This window comes from Cyrtonyx montezumae, unplaced genomic scaffold (assembly GCF_038088225.1).
Source record: "Cyrtonyx montezumae isolate F1298 unplaced genomic scaffold, pur_monq_1.0 scaffold_0, whole genome shotgun sequence".
NCBI classification, from domain to species: domain Eukaryota; kingdom Metazoa; phylum Chordata; class Aves; order Galliformes; family Odontophoridae; genus Cyrtonyx; species Cyrtonyx montezumae.
In genome coordinates, this window is record NW_027071824.1 from 50,981,960 (window position 1) to 51,003,015 (window position 21,056).

The following is a 21,056-nucleotide window of genomic DNA, read 5'->3' on the forward strand; positions in this document are numbered from 1 at the left end:
CTGCAAACCAAGTGGCACTTTAAGCCAGTCGGTAGCCTGGGAGTTGCTCAGGTCCTTGCTTTTCATATCCTATGCTTAGGTTTTTATCTGCTGACAGCCACACAGCACTTGACTTTCCAGTGGTATGTAGCATGATAGGTATGCACAGCACTGCCTCAAATTTTAAGAGTAGGTCTAGCTACTGGGAGCATAAGAATGGTTTCTCAAGACTCTCATAAAAAGAATTTTCCTACGTACTTTGCCTCAGATGACCATGCCAATAAAAACAGACCTCAGAAACACTGAATCCCTTGAAAATCAATAGGAACTCAAATGTGGGTACACAAGCCAATTATAAAGTCAGGATGTATCATGTAAAATGTTACCTTCTGCATTATAATCTTATGTTGTATCACCCAAGTTCTTGTGGATTTTGCTAATATAATCAGATATTTGAAAAAGTGGCTTTTCTCTGACCTAGTCAGTTCTGTCTGCTCAGAACTGCATTTATACACTTTTTTGTGAACTGCAAATAACATTTTGGAACAGTTTTTCTAAGTAGGCATATAGCATGGGGTAAGAGAAAGAAAAGACTGAAACATCTTTTGTTAAGAAAGCATAGCTGTACTGATTTTATTCTACATGGACACTCTAACTTTGAAGATAATAATCATTTTTGGTGATAGCTAATACTGCTAATACTCATTTTATTTTTTTTTCTGTACAGCTGTTTAACTGCATGATTAGAAACAGTTATATATGCAGGCTTGATTATTTTCATGCAAATACATGGCTGGCTAATGGGGAGAAGAGCTGCTGCTTAGCAACTGGAGGAGCAGAGAAAGGGGGTGCTTGCTTTAGAACAGGAAACTGAATAAAACCTTACAATGTACATGCAGAGTTTGAAGATACCAGGGCAAATGGGTGGCAGTGCCTGTAACCACGATGCTTCCTTTTGTAATTACTGATGTCCTAGGATGCCAGCATTTTCAGGTAATAAAGGATAAACTCCATCAAAAATTACACGTAGTAAGTGCACACAACAAATAAGGTAAGTACTAAGGACAAACCTTGACACACAAGCTAAAATGTAGGAAAATCAGGAAACAGACTTTGTTTCTGTCTAAACCAACAATGATATCAGTGCTCCTTAGACCTCAGTGACTCAAATTAGTGATCAACTTATGCTACCATAAACCAGCACTGCTGGAAAAAGCCTTCTTTTTTGCTCCCTGTTACTCAAACTCAGCCCCTGCTCTGTCTCCTCCTCTGTGCAAGCACAGGCATTCCTACATTCATAATGAGGCAGACAATGGACTTGATCTAGGTTAAAACTAAGCCAACATTTTTAGTTGGATCGCTTTTACCTGGATCAGCATCTGGATCAAGTTTAGTATGCAGTTACCCCACTACCAGGAGGAGGAGGGCAGGGGACCTCTCCTGACAGCGCTAGCTCAAACCTTTTCTGAAGAAACATTCTCATCCTGGTGTGACCACACATCCTTTGTGTGACTGCGAGAATATGAAAGCAGAAGTGTGCCCTATGAAATGAAGAGAAACTGAAAAGTGTATCTCAGAGGAAGTGCCGAAGAGATGCCATCGTGACTAAGACTACCACTTGGATCACATTATTTATATCAAAAGGGAAGTCCCTTAGTTTTTTTCTTAAGGTACCTCACAGCATTTTCAGGAACTGAAAACTCACGTGGATGGGAAACTGGCTGCAGGTTAGGTATCAGTGTTTCTTGCCTCAGTCCTGTCATTTTCCTTTTGCAACAGTTACTTTTAATTCAAAACACAGCCCTCTCTGATTTAATGAACAAAAAATGTTTAGTTCTAATAGAAAAGTGAATGACATGCTTTAGCGACTCTCCTGGCTTGCGCTTCTAAAAAGCAAATGATTCCTGCTATCTACACTACAATACAGTGGGAAAGTACTTCCTCTTCTGCAGAGTTGGCAGATGTGAACTCGTGCCTGCACTTCAAGCACAATGCTTGTTTAGAAAAAGCCAGAATGCTCAACAGATTAAATGCTTTGGGTTATGTACCAACCCAGCTGGGGTGCAAATACCTATTGTGTTCTGTTGCCTAGGTATAGACCAACAGAATACAGCAGTGGAACAGTATCTCACAGAAGTGGACTTCTAGTGTTGTAACAGGAAGGGGTATCACAGCACATCTGTCAGTGCTGAAAGCCATTAAGCAGTCAGTGAAGTAAGAGTGATGGGAAGACACGATGCTCAGGAATTCAGACAATTCAGGCAGACAGAAAAGACAAAAGCATGGAATGGAGCAGTGTCCATAGTGAAGTTCGAAGGAAAATCAGGGAAATGTTGTAATTAAGCAGCAGTACCAAATGCATTCCAATAGCAACAGCTAGAAATACTGCTTAGCAACATGTTCCTCCAATGACCTCCTAGTGATTTATTAGTCTTCATGAAAACCAGGTGCGTCTAGAAGAATATTCTCTAATTTCCAAACAAATAGTTGCAGCTCAGTTATACTTTCGGTATAACAACGTGGGCATCAATCCTACTGCAACTCCTCACTTCTGTGATGCAGGACTCCTTGAAGGTGAAGAGATGACACATTTTTTACTTGTGTTTGCATAAGAATGAGTTTCAGAAGGAAAAGAGAGGCAGGCCAGTGGAAACACAGTGTACAAAGGGGGAGAGCAGGACAGCAGCTACCCTTGGAGCAGACAGGCGAGCTTCCTGCTCATTATAGTGAAAAAAAAAAATGAAGGGTAGCAACTGCCTGGCCTGTCTTTTGTTTAAGTCTAAAACCAAAACATATGTACGGAAAATGTGAAACAGATGTTCCACATATTGGACTTCTGTCATATTTTACAGATTTGTACATTTGTCTCCTGCCATCCAGCCCTGCACCCATACGGAAGGATATAATTCTGAGTACATCTACAGATATTCTGCCTTTTTAAAGGCAGTTCTTACACACAGCCAACTCTTCTGGTGTTATTTTCCCCAAAGCCTCAGCTCTGAGACAAAGACACTACAAGAGGGAACACAGCTGAAGATGTTAGTTATCATTTTAAATGAAGACCCACTCTAAAGAGCCGAAAAATACAAAGTGCGCTGTCCTAGAGGCCCAAGGACCCAATAACGAATCCTTAAAAACCCCGATTTGCACTCAAATCGCGAACAGGGGCTGAGACGCAACCAGCTTCCGCGGCTATGTATTTATTTATTTATTTTTCCGTAGTTTGACGGCGGCTTCCTAAGCGCTTCCCCACTTCTGCTGGGATTCAAAGCAGCAAAGCGCCTCATCCCTCCCCCTCAACGAGCCAAGGTCGAAGGCTGCAGCGCCCGGGCACGGGCCCGACCTCCCCTCGCGGTGCGGGGCGCAGGGCACGGAGCGGAGCAGCGCTCGGGAGGAGCGGGGCGGGCTGCGAGCGGATCCCGGCCCAACCCCCGGCCCGGCCCCGCCGCTCCGCCGCAGCGCGCCCGGCCCCGCCCCGCCGCGCACCAACCACCGCCCTGTGCGCGCCCGCCCGCCCGCCGGAGGGGGCGCAGTGCCGGGCGGGAGCGCGGCCCTGAGGCGCGACGCGGCCCCGCGGACGGCGGTCGTGCTGCCTCGCGGCTGCCGTCGGTGCTTCCCGGCTGCTCGCCGTGTTTTCGTTTCGCGTGTCGGCGCCGTTAATCCCCGCCGCGCGCCGACTCACCTTCCCGCAGCGAGGCGACTCGGCATCCAAAATGGCGGCCGGCCCGCCTTAACCCAATGGCGGCGCGTCGGCGCTCCCCGGTCCGCCCCATCGGCGGCTCGGGCTTCCGCAAGCCTCGCCCCAAGCCCGGCCGGCCGAGTGCCGAGCCGCCGAGCCCCCTTCCGGAGGGAGCGGCCGGGGCAGGGCGGCGGGCGGACATTTTCCTTACCCCCCTCCCCTCGTTCCCGGGGCGGGATGCGTGTGCGTGAACCCCGCGCCCCCCCCCCTCAGCTCCCCGAGTGGTTGCGCCCGTGACATCATCATCATGGCAACAACAGCTGCAGCCCGGAGCCGGGGCGCCGCCGCCGAGGCGTACGCGCTGCTGCGGGGGGAGCAGCCCGCGCTGCCCCTGAGGCGCGGGCGACCGGCGGGGCTCTAGAGCCTGACGTTGGGGGGGGCGACCCCAAGCGGGAGCGCGCGGCCCGCGCACGCGCCCGGCGCAGCAGCGGGCGGAGAGGGGGGAGCGAGCGGGCGGGCGGGCGGGTGAGAGGCGGACAGAAGGAGACGGCGCGCGCCTGAGTGGGGCTGCGCGCGCCGAGGAGGGGCGGGCGGGCGGGCAGGGGGCTGCGCTCGCTCCCTCGCTGCGGCGGGGGGGTGCTCCGCGCCTCGCTCAGTGCGCGCCTCGGCGGCGGCGGCCAACACCATGTTCTCAGTGAGGATCGTGACCGCCGACTACTACATGGGCAGCCCGCTGCCCGGCCTGGATCCCTGCCAGTCGCACTTCCGAGAGGCCCCGGCCCGGCGGGTGCCCGTCGTCAGAGTGTTCGGTGCCACCCCCGCAGGTAAAGGACCTTTCAGCGCTGAGCCGCGCTTTGTGGCGGGGGCGCGCCCGCTCCCTCCCCCCTCCCCCCTCACCTGCCCGAGCCCGGCCGCAGGTGCGCGGCCCGCGGGGCTTTGTGCGTGGCGCGGCCCGGCCGGGGCTCCACGAGCGGCGGAGCCGTTCTTCCCCCCCCCCTCCTCCCCTTGCCCCCCTCCCCCACGCGGGGACGGCCCCAGGGAGCGGCGGCGGCCCCGTGCTGCACTGCGGGGCACGGCCGCGGGTCGGCCCCGGGGGCGCACTCATGTCACGCCCCCCCCCCACCCCACCCCCTCCCGGCGCGGGGTCCCCTCAGCCCGGGCAGCTCTGGCAGTGAGCGCCTTCGCGGCCGTGCCGTTCGGTATCGATTCCGGTCGCGAATCGAAGTTTAAAGCGAAGGCCGTCCTCGTTCGGGGGGTTGGACGTGCCCGCGTTCCTTTTATGCTCGCGTTGTGTAATGCTGACCTTGGGAATTAAGGTATTTCTCCGTGTTTTATTGACGCGTTGGAAACAAGGCATCGCTCCGATGCGAGGCGAGACAAAAAGCGTGGTAAAACAGCACAGCAACAGTGTGTTTCTTTCATTCCGTTCTAGGGAAAAACGTATTGTTGCTTTCATCATTTTGTTTTTACGTTTACCTGCCCTCAGATCAGGCACAGAGGAATGTGTGCCATAAAAGCCACTGTGATCGGGAGCATCTACAGCTCCAGATCGTGAAGTGGATGAGTGGGATTAACAGGCACAGCCCTGGAATAGTGGGACCTCTCCTATTGTAGCTCTAATTTTGCATACAAAGGAGATATTATGTAATAATATTTATGTAATGGCACGAGTAGCTATTTCATTATTAAAAAATGTAGAGCCCGAGGTTGTCTGGCAGGTAGCAGGCTGTGTGTGTGTGTGTGTGTGGTTAACGCATTAAGGCTCATTTTCTTGAAAGAAAATGTTTGGGCTATGCCATATCATGAATGTGGCATCCCGAAGTAAGCAGCGAGGCATTTGAGGTGTCTGGCTGTTAGGAGTGTAGCAGGAAATCCTTAGCTTCCCAAACCATCAACTTCAATATTACTTTGCATAATAGAAGTGTTTCTAATTCATGTTGGTTAGAAAACGTGTTTTGCTCTACTGTGCAGGGGAAGCATGATTTGGCTATCATCTGCTTAGTTCCTTGCTGAACTTTTAAATGGCTTTTTTTTTTCTTTACTTTTAATGTTTGTTAATAAGCTTCAAGAGCTTCTCACCGCATCTCAGCCTTTTATTATTTTTTTTCCCAATGAAAGGAGGCAAACGTTATCCTGTCTGCAGAGGTATTGAGGTAAGCATGTCATGGTCAGAAGCAGCATACCTGGCCTCAGAGAGAGGGCAGCTCTTTTCTTGAGAGTCAATCATGTATGATCACTTAGACCTGATTTAATTCTTTCTTGGGGATAAAGAAATAGTAAAAACTGTTTCTAATATACCATACAGGGCCTTGTTATGTGCTTTAGTGTTTGGTTTGCAGGCAGTGTGTTGCTTGTCTTCGCTTCAGTTGGTCTGTCTAGAAGGACCCTCTTCTCACAGAGGTTAGCACATGCACCTTGCCTGTAGGACAGGTGTTCAGTTGCTGCGCTGCCAGTGTAGTGGTGAACTGCCATGCCTATGTAGGCTGCCACACCTCTGGCACAATGCATAACTACGTGAATCTGGTGTGCTTAAAGCTGTGTGGCTGTGCTGCTCAGCTAACTGGGAGTCAAGTTCTGACCAGGCTCCAAATTCCACCTATTGAGTGCATGGAGATGGATTGGTGTGTGCAGATGATTTGTGGAGATGTTCACAAAGTTAACGTCTGGCAGCACTGTGTCCAGTACCAGAAACAGACATTGGTTCTAAGAGCGCTTGCTCTTTCTACCCATTCTTTTGTTTTCACAGAGGTGTATGAATGAGAAGGTTTTCAATGTTCTTATCTTTGGCTTTTTTTAAATGTATTATTTTTTGTAATCGTGTGTTTAGGGATCGATTTGGAATGGTTTGCCAGTACAATCTATAAAATTGAAGTGGTTTGTGGTGACGGTGGCTGGGGAAGGTAAAATGAGACTTCTGTTTAAAAATAATGGAAGAATGAACTTTTGAAGTGAGCTGTTCTTGCAGTAATGCTTGCCAATTTCTGTAAGCCTTCTAAAGAAGGAATTGCATCCTATTCCAGAAGACCACGCAGGTCATCTTTTGGTATCCTGCATCTTTGCTTAGTAAGAGAAAGGCAAGGAATCGAGCCTCTCATTAAGCCTGGGAATCCATCTGCTATTTTCTGTTTTCTCATGACGTATGAAGAGTAAAATTCTGACTACAGTAGCAAATGGTGAAGTGAAGCACTACAAGAAATGCAGTTTGAATGCATCTTAGCTGGTTAAGCCATTTCACTCCCATCTTAGCAATGTGGTGCTTGCAGCACTTTCATGTCTGTTAACATAATGAATTGGACAGAAGTAAAATTTCAGAAATGCTGCAGTGCTGCCATGGGTGTTAGTACAGTGATGGCAGTATTAAATTAATGCTTTGTTGTATAAGATAATAGGTACTATTTGATATAGTTGTCTTTGCATTTTGAAAGGATACAGCTTCTGATACAGCTATTTATATTTAAAACCAGTGGGCTATTAATTCACTAGGTAATGCTCAGCTATGAAACAAAATTTCAGTTTTCTTCTCAGGCAGTATTTCTGGTCTGCTGGCTAGTGATTTTTGTAAATGCTTTTTATTTAAAACTAAACAAAACACTGAGAAATTGCAAGGCTTATTTGTAACAATTGGAAGTATACTGAAAATTAAATTTTCTGCTTATGTATGGTGTTCTCTTTAATTGGTGATTCCTGGATTGTCGTTCTTGTTGCTAAATTGTGGTATCAAGGCTGTGATTTATTTCTTGGCCTTTTCAAGGTCTTGGAGTTTTTCCTCAAGGTTTCACTGGCTGCCTTAATAGAGGCATGTGAGTGCTCAGTTGGACACTTCTGTCAGGTGTTGTTCAACTGCTGGAAGACAGAACCAAACTGTAAATCCATCCATAAAGAAATCAGGGTAAGAGTACATGTCATGTTATGGGAGACATTAATAAATGAGCTGCAGTCGCTGAATTAATGGCTTTGCTGAACAACACTGTACAGGTAGCTGAGGATATTCTTAAACTACATACAAGACACCTCTTGGTATGTGATAATGGGTATTGTAAAATGTGTAGCCAGAATTTTTAAAAGTCAGAATTCCAATTTGGGGGTGATTTGTGGCTGACATACTTGATACATTTTACAGAAATGGGTATACATTTTGAAATTGCTTTTGAGAGCGTAGGCTTTTAATTGGCTAAAGAGGCTTCAGAGAAGGCAGGTTAGAAATGAATCTAAGAAAAAGCGGTGTGTGAGGAAAAATGTCTGCCGTCCTCAACTGCAGATATTTATCCCTTTTTGAAGATTTCTGTGTTTTATAATATAAAAATCACTGACTCACAAATGAATCTTTCTTCAGGGCAACACAAAAACTCACCCAAATACAGCATTTCAGGTGGGCGGCTGAGTTTGGTGGCTTTGCTTTTCCAAAAAAAGCAGAGGCAAATGCTCCAGCTGAGATCTGGCTCCCTTCCAGCAGCAGTAGCTCTGGTATGACTCAGTGAGGGGGCCTGCTTATCTTCCTCTGTTTCTCCCTCCCCTTTCCCCCTTCTCTGACCTGGCTAGGCTGTGTGTCTGATCCCATCCCAATGTCTTTCTCTCCTCCCTTGCTGCTCGCTTGAGAAGGAATGAGCTCATCACAGGAACTTGCTGCTTTTTATGCCCAGCTTGTGATTAACTTTTTTCCTCCCTTCATTCTCACCACTGTTCCAGACACTTTGTCCTGCAATGGTCATTCCCCATAGCCTCCTCTGTTTGCAATCCTGGCGTTTACAGCCAAGGATCATTCCAGATGCTGCTGTTTTCCATTTTCCAGAAGTGGGCATTTCTCATGATGAGGACTTCCAGGCCCTTCATTGTGAGGGTGTGAGGATGCAAAATAGGATACAGCTGCTGTGTCCGTGACTTACCTCTTCATCAACTCCCTCAAAATGTACGACTCTTGATGGGAGTTGCTGTGGACTGCAGCACAGTCTGGAAGTTTTTTGGCCTCCTATTTCTGCATCTTGCAGTGGCAGGTCTCTCACGCTGCTGAAGGACCATTTGAAAAATAGCTTTGTGCTGATTTATTTTGCTTTTCTCCAGAAGTTTATAATTCCTGTAAGATGTGAACAGTGCTGGAGTACAAAATGAGGAATTTGAGATTTGTTTATGCTGAGATTGCTTTCTGTGTTTGAGTTTTGTTGGTGATGTAATTGGAAAACTTAGGTAGTAACTTACCTGGTTTTTTTTTGTTTTTTGTTTTTTTGTTTTTTTTTTTGTTTGTTTGTTTTTAAGGATATATTTCTAGTGTGCTTCTGTTATGTTTTGGTTTTGCTTTGTGTTGTTTTGTTTTCAGGAACAGTCTACTTTTTGAGCGATTTGTTACCTACTTTGTATGGGTTGCCTGCTGAGTTGTTTGAGCTATGAGGGGCTGCCTGAATAAACTGTGAGATTCTGCTCTGCTGGTATGAAATTCATTAAGTAGCAAATTAAGTACCTGTGTGTATGTGGCTTGCTTTAATTGTTTCTTAAATAAACCTTAAGATACTGTGACAAAGTTGATATTCTAACTAGAATCCAGACATCAGTTTCAAAACCATTGTTCTGTTTGCTTCTTAAGAGTACCTGTTGGTTAAGGCATTGAATATGTTCAACAACATATACGTAATTGGCACTGTGTGCCTAGGACCTCTTCAATGGCAGAGACCAAAGTTTTTCACAAAGTAGCTGCATCCGCATGGAGTCCGATGCATGACTTGGAATTCATTTTTATGCTTGGCACCCCTAAAAGCAGAATGAGAGCTTACCTTGGGTAAATCTTCCAGTTACCTTACATATTTCTCACCAACTCAGCACGGTTGCCCTCTGTGAAATGCTGCAAAAATGTTATGATATGCTTTCCAGTTCCTGCACAGTGGGTCAAAGCACTTTGAACCATGAACTTGCAGAGGCAGAAGTCCCTAAAAGCAAAAATGAATGTAAGAAAGTGCCTTGGTTCTTTACCTGAGGTTGAATCTGATTCTGTGATACAAGTCTCGGTTGGAATGGCAAAATATAAGAGTGTCTACAGGGATGTTGTGTGGAATGTAGGCATCCAGATAATGACTCGCAGGTACTGTTTGGCTTCTTGTGGAAGTATCTTCTGCTTCAGTGTGTGAAACAAAGCTCCTCAAAATAACGCACTACACTGAAATCAGTTCTCTTATTTTTAGCCAAGTAGCACATGGATGTCACAACTGAGGTTGGCAGGATTAGGCAATATGTAAACAATCAGTGAGAAGCAGCTCCTGCTCAGTAATTTTTACAGTCTAAGTAGACAAGATAAATCTGTGGAAGAAGGAAACAGGTGTGGTAACAGTGTGCCATCCATTTTTCTGTTTCCAGTTTCAGACTTCCACTATTGATAATTTAATACCCTGTTTTTTCTAATTGTTGTCATTACCCTGCTTTTGTCCTTTACCCTTGATTGACCTCAGTGTGCCTCTGAGAAGGAGGATGATGACAACGAAGCTGACTGCCCCGAGAGGCAGCAGGAACACTTGCACTGAAAGTTTGGCCTCGCAGATGAAGCAGCTGAAATCTTTCAGTGACTGGACAGCATCACTGAAGAATCATTCTCATGTTAAAGGAGATCTACTGATCAAAGTCTCAGGCCAATTAGCAGCTAACTTTTGTGTGATTTTGTTTTTCTGGGGGAGAATTTGATGGTGGTTTTTTTTTTTTTTTTAATTACACATTATATATCTCCAGCTGTTACAAAGCCAGCTTCTGAAGAGCCAGCATCTCCTCCCCTTCAGCTGTCACCATTTGATGCTGACTTGACAGTTGATGGACTTGCTTTTTCCTCTGTGTCATGTGTACTGTACCTCCGTATTAAAATGGTGTGCATTTCTTAAGTTCCCATGTACGTCCTTCTATGGGGAGAAAATTGTTTCTCACATTTTAGGTGTGTGTTATCAACAGCCAACAAAGTATACCTGTGTTAAGAAGAGAATGAATTTGCTTGGGATCCCACATGATGTCAGTACCCCTACTGATAATACTATGAAGAACTTAGTCTCTTAGGGGTGTGTGTGTGTGTGTGTATATGTATATATGTATTTGTTTGTTTGTATTGTGAAACTACTCTTCCCAGTAAAAAATTCATCTGAATAGTAAAATAATATTCTTTGGATGCTGAGAAAAGTTGCAGTCATGGTAACGATTATGATATTAAAGCGTAGGCTTGATTCGTGAGGTCCAGGGACTGGATGGAAAGATCTGCCATGAAATCTGCAGTTAGGCTGTAATTACAGTGTTATTCATGATACTTGTGTGTAATGTAGTGAAAACAATAATTCTGAAGAATCTAGTTGAAGAATCAAATATATGGGTGTACAAACAAGCAGTGTTGTCCTGTCTGTGCTACGGTGACTTTTAAGAATCGGGATGAAACACAAAATATCGAAGAATCTAGTCAAATACCCAAGTAGTTTGTGCTAGACGCTGTCTAAAAAGCCAGTGCTTTCGTAGGCTTCATTCTTGCATGTTTGTTAAGCTGCTTTTCTTTCAAGAGCTGCTTTATTACAGAGCAATTACGAGGTATGTTAGAAATTTGTGAGCTTTTGGCAGAGTGTTTAAGTAAAACTCCCACTGGCTGGGGGTGGCTCATGTGACTTATTAGAGAGCCATTTGATGTCTGCGTGCTCCAGCCTTTCTCGGACCTGTGATTAGTGTGCAGATGGCCATCTCTGGTAACTTCTTTCACTACTCATGCAGATAGGCAGCCCATAGTGTTAACTGAGTTCATGTGTGTGACTTTGGTGTACATCTTCTCAGATTATCAGGTTGTGTAGTCTTCCACCCTTGGAGATCTCCAGAAACAACTTGGGTGTGATCTTGGGCACCTTGCATTGGGTGTTCCTGCTTGAGTGGGGGTGGGACTAAATGGACTCTTCCACCTCAGTCATGCTGTGTTTATTGAGACCGCTCTGTACAGTTTGTTCATGTGTCCAGGTGAAACACTCATGTCTAGAGAGTGTGGAAGGGTTGCAAGGTACTTGTTTTTAAGTTGATTATGCTACTGCTGTAAAAATTATTGGAAAGTTTTGGTGGTGTTTGTGAGCACCGAATGAGATTTGGAAAGGGTGTTAACCACATGCACCGTTGCCAGCTTTCAGTTTGTCCCTTAGTGACAAGTTATCTTCCCCAAAATTATGGAGAGAGTATGAGGAGTTACTGCTGATTTACATTCAAATTGCACCTCTATACTGTTTGCTGACTAAACGAGTGTTTACTACAGCGAGGTTGTATGTCCTATTTTAGGTGCAATATCAACATGCAGTACTTGGTGCGAATACTGAAAGGGCTGTGTAATGTTGCACCTAATCCATAATACTTGGCATTACTCCTCAGGGGAGGTTTACAATACAAGTTTTCTGAGTTTTGTATAATGAGATGTATAATGAGTCGTTCATTTTGTGTTTGAAACTACCTAGGTGGTTTTCTGTATAGCACAGATCCTATTAAGCAGTGGGAATTGGAAACTGATTCAGCCCTCATTTCTGCAGGTACTGCCTTCAGATCAGTAATGAACAAATTTTTATTGCTGCCTCCCCTATTATATTTATTATCCAGATGAGGAGATAATTTTGTGGAGCTCTCAGTGTAGCAGATTTCATATTTCCTTTTAAAAAAGTTACCTATTTAACCTAGTGAAGATGTTCTAGCAGACTTTTATTGTAGAGGAATCTTACTTCGTGTTCCTATACATCATGTCTTTTATCCATTCACCATTAAGCAAGTGCTTTTGTGGAATTCTTGTTAATAAGCAGAGGAACTTATTTTATTATCTGTAGGCAATTAAGAGCGAAGCTCTTTCTTACATTGAGATACTCTGACAATATTTTCAGAAATTATGTATTTTAATATTTGAGCTGTTTAAATTAGTTTTGTAGAAGTGTGCCTCAACCATCTTTACAATTACATCCAAGCAGGAGCAGTAAAAGCACAGCTAAAACTCACAGCAGAACTGAGTTGTTTCCTACAAGCGTGGTTTTTGCCCTCAGTGTTCATGTTAATTAATGCACCTAAAATAGTACATACAATTAATGTTCATAGTGTTGCAGAATTGCTGAGTTCGGAAGGGACCTCTGGAGATCATTGGGTTAGTCCAGGCAGGGTCACCTAGAACACCTCTAGAGATGGAAACTCTGCAGCCTCTCTGGGAAATGAGTTCCAGTGTCTGACCATCCTCACAATATAAAAAATAAAAATAAAAACAAAATGTCACTCTTTCAATCCTGAGTGAGGTTTCCCATGTGTCAGTTTGTGCCCACTACCTCTTGTCTGTTCACTGAGTGTTGAGAAGAGTTATGCTTACTGACTGTCATCCCATCCCCAGTCCCCTTCTTCAGGCTACAGAATCCTGGCTCACACAGCCTTTTCTCAGGTATCATTTGCTCTAAGCCCTTAATCGTTGTCATGGCCTGGCTCCAATATGTCCATGACTATCTTGTGTCTAGGAGCTCAGACCTGGAATCAGCGCTCTGGATGTGTCTTGCCTGTACTGAGGGGAGGAGAAGGATCACCTCCCTTGACCTGCTGGCAATGTTCTTCCTAGTGCAGCTGACGATGCTGCTGGCCCTTTCTTGGTGCTGAGGCCTGTTGCTGGCTCATGTTCATCCAGGACCCTGAAGTTCTTTGCAAAGGTGCTTTCCAGACAATCTGCCTTTGGTTCGTACAGATATTTGGAGCTATTCCTCTCCAGATGACGATGTTGTTTTTCCCTTTGTTGGACTTCATGAGGTTTGTTTCTGCCTGCTTTTCCAGTCTGTCGAGGTCCTACTGGGTGTCAGCACAATCCTCTGGTGTTTAAACCACTCCTCCGAATTTTCTATCTGCTAACTTCCTTTTGAGGGCCCACCTGTTCATTGGCCAGGTCGTTTATGTAGGTGTTAAAAAATACTGGCTCCAGTATTGACCTTTGGGGTCAATAGTCACAAGTCTGCAAAGGACTTGTGTCAACCTTGCTACAAGATTCTTCCCTCACTTGCTCCTAATTTCTGTTAATTCCCAGTGTAAGTCAAACCCCTTTCGGATTTCTCTGTGGTGCTGTATTGTTACCTCTTAGTTTACTTAGCACATTGTCCTCCAGGGTGAAGGAGCACCTGCTTCATTTCACTCCTGCTCACAGGAACGTTTTTGTAGTGTGTTTATGTAGTGGTACAAAACTGCATGTAAGTCATCCTTTGACTAAAACCATGTTCTGTATCAGAGATACCATTTAAAATTGTCCATTGCTTTCCTCGCTTGAGAAAAGTGGCATACGTTGTGAATAAAATAACGTAACTTGCCATGGTAACTCAGGCCATTCTTTATTATGATTTTTATGTGTGGTTCTTTGGGAACTTTCCATGTGAAGATGACCCTGGTATCATCACAGTCTGGGTTCCTGTTTTCAGTTTGGTATGTAAAAAAAAAAAAATTAATAAAATCCAAACCAAACAAAAACTTCAGAATAGATGGGAAGTACAAAACAAAGTTTTCTTAATCATTTACAGATTGTGCCAGCATGTCAGATTTTGGTAAGCTTGTGTTCTTAAGCCAGCAGTTGGATACCTAATCAAAGAAATAAAAGGGATGTTTTTTAACAGCTGCTGTAATAAAAATGAAAGACTTAATAACAGAACCCAATTGTTTTAGGCAGTGTGCAGATAATGGTGGATAGTCCTCACTCCAAGAAAATTGTGTTCTCTATAACTGGAACGATAAAAGTTGTGGAAGCAGTGATATGTTATGAAAACAGATGGCATGACAATGTCGGTAGTCATTATTTTGAGGTGGAATTTGGTAAAAGAGAATGCCCGAATGGAAAAACAGAACAAGGGGAGGATGTGTTGAAAGGAGGGCTGGGAGCCAACAGGAATACGGAGAGCGTGCGTGGTGAGGTCGGACAGAGGAGACTCCCGGGAGTCAGGGCCGTGGAAAATATTGATGTTGGATTTGCAACAACAGGGACCAGTTATCTAAGGCTACTCCCTTTTGGTTTCACTTGCTTTGGCTCTTGGGGCTGATGCATCCCCTGAAATTTCATGTCTCCTGGCTGGTGGCTGGAGGTAGATGAGGTGATACCTAAGAGGAAGAAAACAAAGCCCTCAGTAGTGAGAACTACCCAAGGGTATAGAGCTTAGTGGAGAACTTTAATGTCTTCATGAGCACTTTGCAGTTTGCAAACTTTTTTTGTGTTGTTTACATATAGAAATCTGTATTTTTAGGTTAAGTCTTGTGAAAAAGCAAATAAGACAAAATCAGAATATCTGGTGGTCGTGTTCCTGGTGTATCAGAGGAAATAAAAAACAGCTAGAATTCAAGTCTGTCTCTACAGTGTGAAGCACGCACAAGTAAATACATCTTTTATTGGCAGAGAAAGATAGGTGGGCCCATATAATACAGGTGTGTATGTGGCAAATGTGCAAATAAAGATTGAGAAAGGGGTCATTTCAGCTGATCATCTCTTCAAGTGTTTCTCTCAGTAGTTTGCTCTCGTCTTATCTTCCATCTGTCTCCATACAAATCTCACCTGTTTTGTGTGAGCTCAGTTCATCTGGATGGGTGGAGTGAACACCTTATTGACACCTTGTTCTTTCCATGTTAGATTTTGGCTTTTTCAGAATGTCGTTTTCTTACACAACTGACTAACAACAAGGTATTTAATTTGATAATCTGTAGCTGCCTGACTCATAGTACACCATTTAATTTCACCAAATATCTGAATCCTATGATTTTTCAAGGATGAGTGATTGCATTTCTTACAGTGCCCTCATGACTGGGGACTCAGTGTTTTGACAGCAGTGTGTTCATGGTGAGAGGCTAAAGTTTAAGCATTTGAAAATTGATTTGGGGAGGTACAAAGGTGATGGAGAACTGGCAGTAAACCATAGTGGATTTGGCCATTGCATAAGGCCTCTGCGTGAGGATTTTCATGCGTGTGACTAAAAGAGGAGGGAGAGCATGATGTGATACTCAGCATGCTCTAGGAAGTTCAGATGAGGATATTTGAAGTTCAGTAACCTGAAGTCCTGTGCCTTAGTAGGTAACTGTGATGTTGTAACTAAGTTGTAAATGAATTGAGAAATGCAACAGTGGAGTGCCAGGGAGCAAGCTGTCCATGTCTTAGTCTGGATACTCTTTGAGTGAGTGGAATAGTTTCTGTATTACATTCTCTGTTACAAGGTAGAAAGATGTCATGCTACTGGTTAAGAACCTGTGCAGGACTTCTTAAACCCTTCTGAAAACCATTTCATTCTTAAAACAGCCTTAAAAAAGGCGGAAAGGCTTTATGGGAACTAGGTCAGCATTCACTGTGGGTTTGGCTACCCAGGGCCCCGTGTTGCATGTGCTTTTTATTTGTAATCCTCTGGTGTTAATACATGTCCTTGACTCTTTTCTGTTTCACCTTTGCTTAAGGATAGAGCTTCTGGAGTAAAAAGATGATTCATTGTTTAATCAACTGTGTGCATCTAAATATTGTTCTCCTGTTGCAAATAAAGCTTCAGCTATGACAATGCTCAGAAGTATAGGTAGAATTGTCAATGAGTATCTTAATTTATTTTGAGACTTTGTGATAAGTTGATTTAGGAGAACATCGGATGAGTAAAAATACATTATAACACTTTTATCATCTGAAGATAATTTGATACACAGGAGTCAGGGGAAGCACAAAGGAACATTTAAAACTGTGTAGTAGAAAACTTTGGAAGTTTTTATATAACTAAGTGTTTTATGTTGTGCAACATTGATGTGGAGTTTTAGTTCGAGATTGATGCGGTAACAGTAGCATTTCACAAAACATGGCTTTCTGAAGTTGTGCAGTTTGATTTTGATTTGCTGTGGGACAAACACATGTTGCAACTATTTGTTAGTGATTTTACTTTGGGAAGTCACTTAGATTGTAGGGAATGGGAAAGAGGTGGGGAGAAATTGATGCAGTATGTCTGCAAAAGCGGGGAGATTTTCTGGTTTTGGCTTTATGAAGGCATATTCAGTCTGTCACCCTCACATAATTGGGTTCTTCTTGTTAGTACGACTGTTGTAGAGCTGAAAACAACTTAATGTTGTGGGGTGTATTTTTTGCTGATTTTTATAATCTTAAATATTGCGCACTACACAAGCTTGTAGAATTCTGCTATGTCTTAGTTGATTAAAAGCTAGTACTGCTGCTAGTACTGGAGAGCATGTTCATGTGAAGATTGCAGGGACATCTAAAGAAAAAAATAAATTCTGAATTAGAAATTTATTCTGTCTGCATTCGTGAAGGATTCTCAACTTTTCTGCTTCCTGAATGTTATTATGTAGCAACAGTTGTTGTAAATTCCTTCAAATACAGTGATTTGGTACAGATACCAAGCCATTCCTTACTGTAACTAGTCATTCTGACTATAAGCCTGGCTCTTCAATATCCGTAAATTGTATTTGTTTAATGCAGACCAGAACCACTTTTTGTTCGAATATAGTTTAGTATAGCTGTTGCAAATCTTATGATATGATTTTCAATAAAATTCTGGTGTTAAAATACAACATGATTGTTTTTTTCAAGTCTTCTTGCACTTAATTCATAACTGGAAAACTCTGCAAATGTTGCATTGTACATTGTAAGCATTTCTTTTCTTACAGCATCCAGTGATCACTGGAGACATGTTCCTCAGTGAGAAGGAAAATACAATAGGGAGAGCTAGCAAGTAAATCTTGGGCTCTATGAGTAGTTACTAGAGTGACTGGATATGAGTACAGCCTCTTGTTATACTTTGAAGTGGATGTGTGTTTTGTTGCTGCAGGTTTGTTAGAGAAAATGAAAACGTTTGGCAAAATATGCTTGAAGAAAGTCAGTTTAGAAGCCAAACAACCCTGTAGTTAAAGGTGATAATGTCATGTATGTAAAAGGAATGCCTTGTAGTAAACCTTTTAAAAGCAGTGCCGGATTCCAGATTTGTGTATATTTTTGGTTGTTTTTTTTTTTTTTTTCTCTTTTCTCAGTAGTCTTAAAAATGTAATCTTGTTACTAGTGCCAGCTCAAATATGTGAGTGTCACTTCTGTTACTTGGGTGGATTATTCAAAGATAAATCTTCCAGTGTTGGTGAAAAGGATAGTGTGGTATGGTTGTGAACTGAACCTTACTATGGGTATTCTTTATGGTGTTCCAGCTAGGGAAAATAAATAAATAAATAACAATAGCTTAAAATATCAAGAAACCCCTATTGTTATTACTCACAGAATACTGATTGGTTATTTTTAAGAGCAGCACTTTTCTTGCTTGTAGCGCTTTTATTGCTCTTAACTTTGAAAGAAATGTGAGAACTAAGTGTAGTTCTAACTATGCAATGTCTTAAAAAATCATTTTATGAAAGAAAAATTCTGAAGGGGGGGGGGTTTGGACTTGATGATCTCTAGAGGTCCCTTCCAACCTCTATGATTCTGTGATTCTGTGAAGTACAGCAGCCATTTTAAAGCATCCGATCACAGTCGGTTTTTTTTTCCTAAGCACTGTGTTTTAAGTACTCTCTAATTGTAATGTGTAATGTCTTGCAATAATTAATACATCATATACAGGAACTTCATATTCTCTGATACTATTTGTGAACTTGGATTGGAACTAAAAAGAATATGTTGGCTTCTGGGGCATCTGGTTTTCTTGTGTAAGGAAGAGGTTTGTTTTTTTTTTTTAACATGTTCATTTGATTTTTTTTTTAAATTTCTTGTTATTTTTTACTTGACCAACAGAGTTCATCACCATGGTGCTTTACATATTTTACAAGGAGCAAAGTGTTTTTTCATCGGCCTGTATTTTACTAGCTGCCAGCCTCTAGAACAAGGAAATCTCTCTGTTGATGTTGGAGGCTGTCCATGTAAGAGGATAAAGCACCAAGTGCGAGAAGTGTTGTTTTTCTGGCAGATAGCTTCTGCGTACGCTCATCCCTAGCTCAGAACTAAACCTGATCAGAGATAGTTTCTGACTGTGTGAGCTACTTGAAATCCAGCTTTGAATTCACAAAGCGTTAAGTCACATCTCTAGTGAAAATTGTTGCTGTTCTGTTTCTATAGTTGCACAATGGTATCAAGAGCTCTTTGTTCCATTCAAGAACTTTCAAAATAAGTTCAGTTACAACTGGACGTCATTGCCTCTCATTGCTAGCTTCTCTGATTTATTCAGCTCAAGAAAGACTTATAAAAGTATCTCTCAAGAGGCCTACTGCTACTCGGGTACAGGCTTCATCACAGACAAAAGACCTTACTCCAGAAAGTGGTTAGAATGGTGGAATTGTAGTTTTTATTAAGATTTACTCAACCAGTTAAGAAAGCTGTGAAAATATGGCATTTCCTAATGTTGGTGAAGATTGTAATGGAAGTGGAAAAAAAGTTCTCCAAAAGTGAGAAATAAGCTGATATGAAAGAGAGAGAATGTACATATAGTAAAAACAGTTAATACTCAGTTTCCATGAGTGAAAAGGGGCGGGGGGAGAGGGGGGGGAAGGGGAGAGTGATGGAGCAAAAGATTCTAATTACTATTTACTATTAAAAGATTCTAATTACTGTTTACTTAGAATTAGATTGCACTTTTTTGAGGGAGAAGGCCAGTGTTTATGCTCTGTAATGCTTTTTAACAGAGATCTTGATTTCCTAGCTATTGAACAGGAGGAGCCACACTACCAAGATTAACACGTCAGAGATGTTACATTTAAAGATCTTCGTTAACTTTCTGGTAGTAGGAAGTTGTGTATTATCTTTGTGTTTAAGACAGTTTTGTAGTATTTGGGACATCATGAAAATGGCAAGTGATAATTCCTAAGCTGTGAACATAGAAGCTTGTCAGTATATTATCTGGCTAACAGGGTTCCATAATAACATCAAGGCTTGATCTTTCTGAAGTGTGTAACGTTCACAATTCCTATAAAATTATTGTACTTCTCAGTACATCCAGGAATTCCACTCTTGCAGCCTTGTTTGTTTTTCTGTTTTGTAAATAGAAATGTGCTAGGAATTGTGAGTTGGTGGTGTTTGTTGTTGTTTTTAAATGGTAATGTTTTGTTTTAATGCATAATTGTCAAGGGTAGCTACTTATTTGTAGGAGAAAAGAGACTGAACTCATAGTCTTACTTCTGCTTTGTGTAGGAGGTTACGTTTTCACTTCCTTACTGTCATAATTCCTGTATGTGATTGCTCTTTTTCTTGCAGTCATAAAACTTAGGCATTTTTTCCTCCCCTGTGGGAACTTCACGTCCCAAACTAAATTTTACGTGTTAAGTCCTGAAAATCTATTAATAGCAAGAAAAATCAAAAGATTTGCCATATCAAACCACTGCTTTTTCAAGAAGTACAGGCCTAGTTTGGTCACTGCTTTGTATTTTTATTAGAGTTGTTATAAATTGAATTCCAAAGAGCAACTTGTTGAAGTTTGCTTTTCAAGGTTGTTTTCAGATTGAAGACTGTGAATCATGTGCAGAACCCTTGTGAGGACGTTTGATTTTTCTTTCTCTTAGTTCTGCTCCTGCAAAGATTTGTGTATATCATTTACTGACTATATGGCTGTACTTCAGTCTCAATATTGTATGTGCAGTTAAGGAAAGATTTTGTGCTTTGAAATGCTGAAGTAATTTTTAATTTGGCATGAAAAGTTTGGAAGCGAGAGTGAGGGGTTGAATGACTCATGTAAGGTCATGGAGTTGCTGAAGTCAGGTTCACCCCATTCGTCTTGCCTTTGGGTGTCCTCATCACAAAATCATCATTTAAGTCAGTGACATGGGGGCAGTGCCTCCAACAATTCCCCCCAAGATATGAGCCTTCATGCCTTAATTTTATGTGCAGAGTTGTACAACTGAACTAACGAGCAATAGAGTGGAAACAGACATGGTGAAATACGTACAGGAAAGTCACAAAACGAAGGGTGTTATTAAAAAGCTGTACTTTGAGGGGAGATTAAGTTGGCTGTGTGCATCAATTTCTGCTTATGTGTTTGTTTTTTTCCTGTTTTTAATGCTTTTCTGGTTATGCTTTTTTCATCATGTCTATTAATAAGATTTTTAGATTATTCTGCACTGGTTAATTATTTAAAAGAGTCATTGCATGGTGTTTTGTTTCCTGAAGATGTAAGTTTTGCTTGTGCTGTGCCTTCTATTATTTGAGACGTTTTCAGATGCTAGTCTGTGTATATGCTAGCACGCTTCCACATTCTAAAAGAATTGTTTGAGTGATAGTCCCTGACATAGTTTGGCTTACACAGTTCCTTTCTTTAACAAAAAAATCCTGGACAGGGAAACTTGGCAGACAGTCATATTGGAAAATAATAAACATGCCTCTGCCAGAAGCGTTTGAATTTGTTACAGTCATCTGGTCTGGACTAGTAGCTGCTTAGAGATCTATGAATAGCAACAGGAGAGGCAGAGGAGCAATTTTTCTACAGGCATAGGG

The 21,056-nt window shown here is 42.6% G+C and overlaps 1 protein-coding gene and 1 long non-coding RNA gene across 3 annotated transcripts in view; one reads left to right on the top strand and one right to left on the bottom strand.

Annotated features, from left to right (window-relative positions):
• LOC136047700 (uncharacterized) overlaps window positions 1-4,087 on the bottom strand; it is a 31,839-nt gene extending 27,752 nt beyond the window's left edge. The window contains exon 1 of one of the 2 annotated variants that reach the window (XR_010622124.1): window positions 3,662-3,934. This is a non-coding gene — a long non-coding RNA (uncharacterized LOC136047700). Of the gene's footprint in view, window positions 1-3,661 lie in introns of both variants that reach the window. The other variant, XR_010622123.1, reaches the window with a different exon arrangement.
• Window positions 4,088-4,199: 112 nt separating this feature from the next.
• The window catches only part of REV3L (REV3 like, DNA directed polymerase zeta catalytic subunit), a 111,027-nt gene continuing 94,170 nt past the window's right edge, over window positions 4,200-21,056 (top strand). The window contains exon 1 of the mRNA XM_065735017.1: window positions 4,200-4,482. Coding sequence (XP_065591089.1) covers window positions 4,344-4,482 — 139 coding nt within the window. The 5' untranslated portion in view covers window positions 4,200-4,343. The remainder of the gene's footprint in view (window positions 4,483-21,056) is intronic.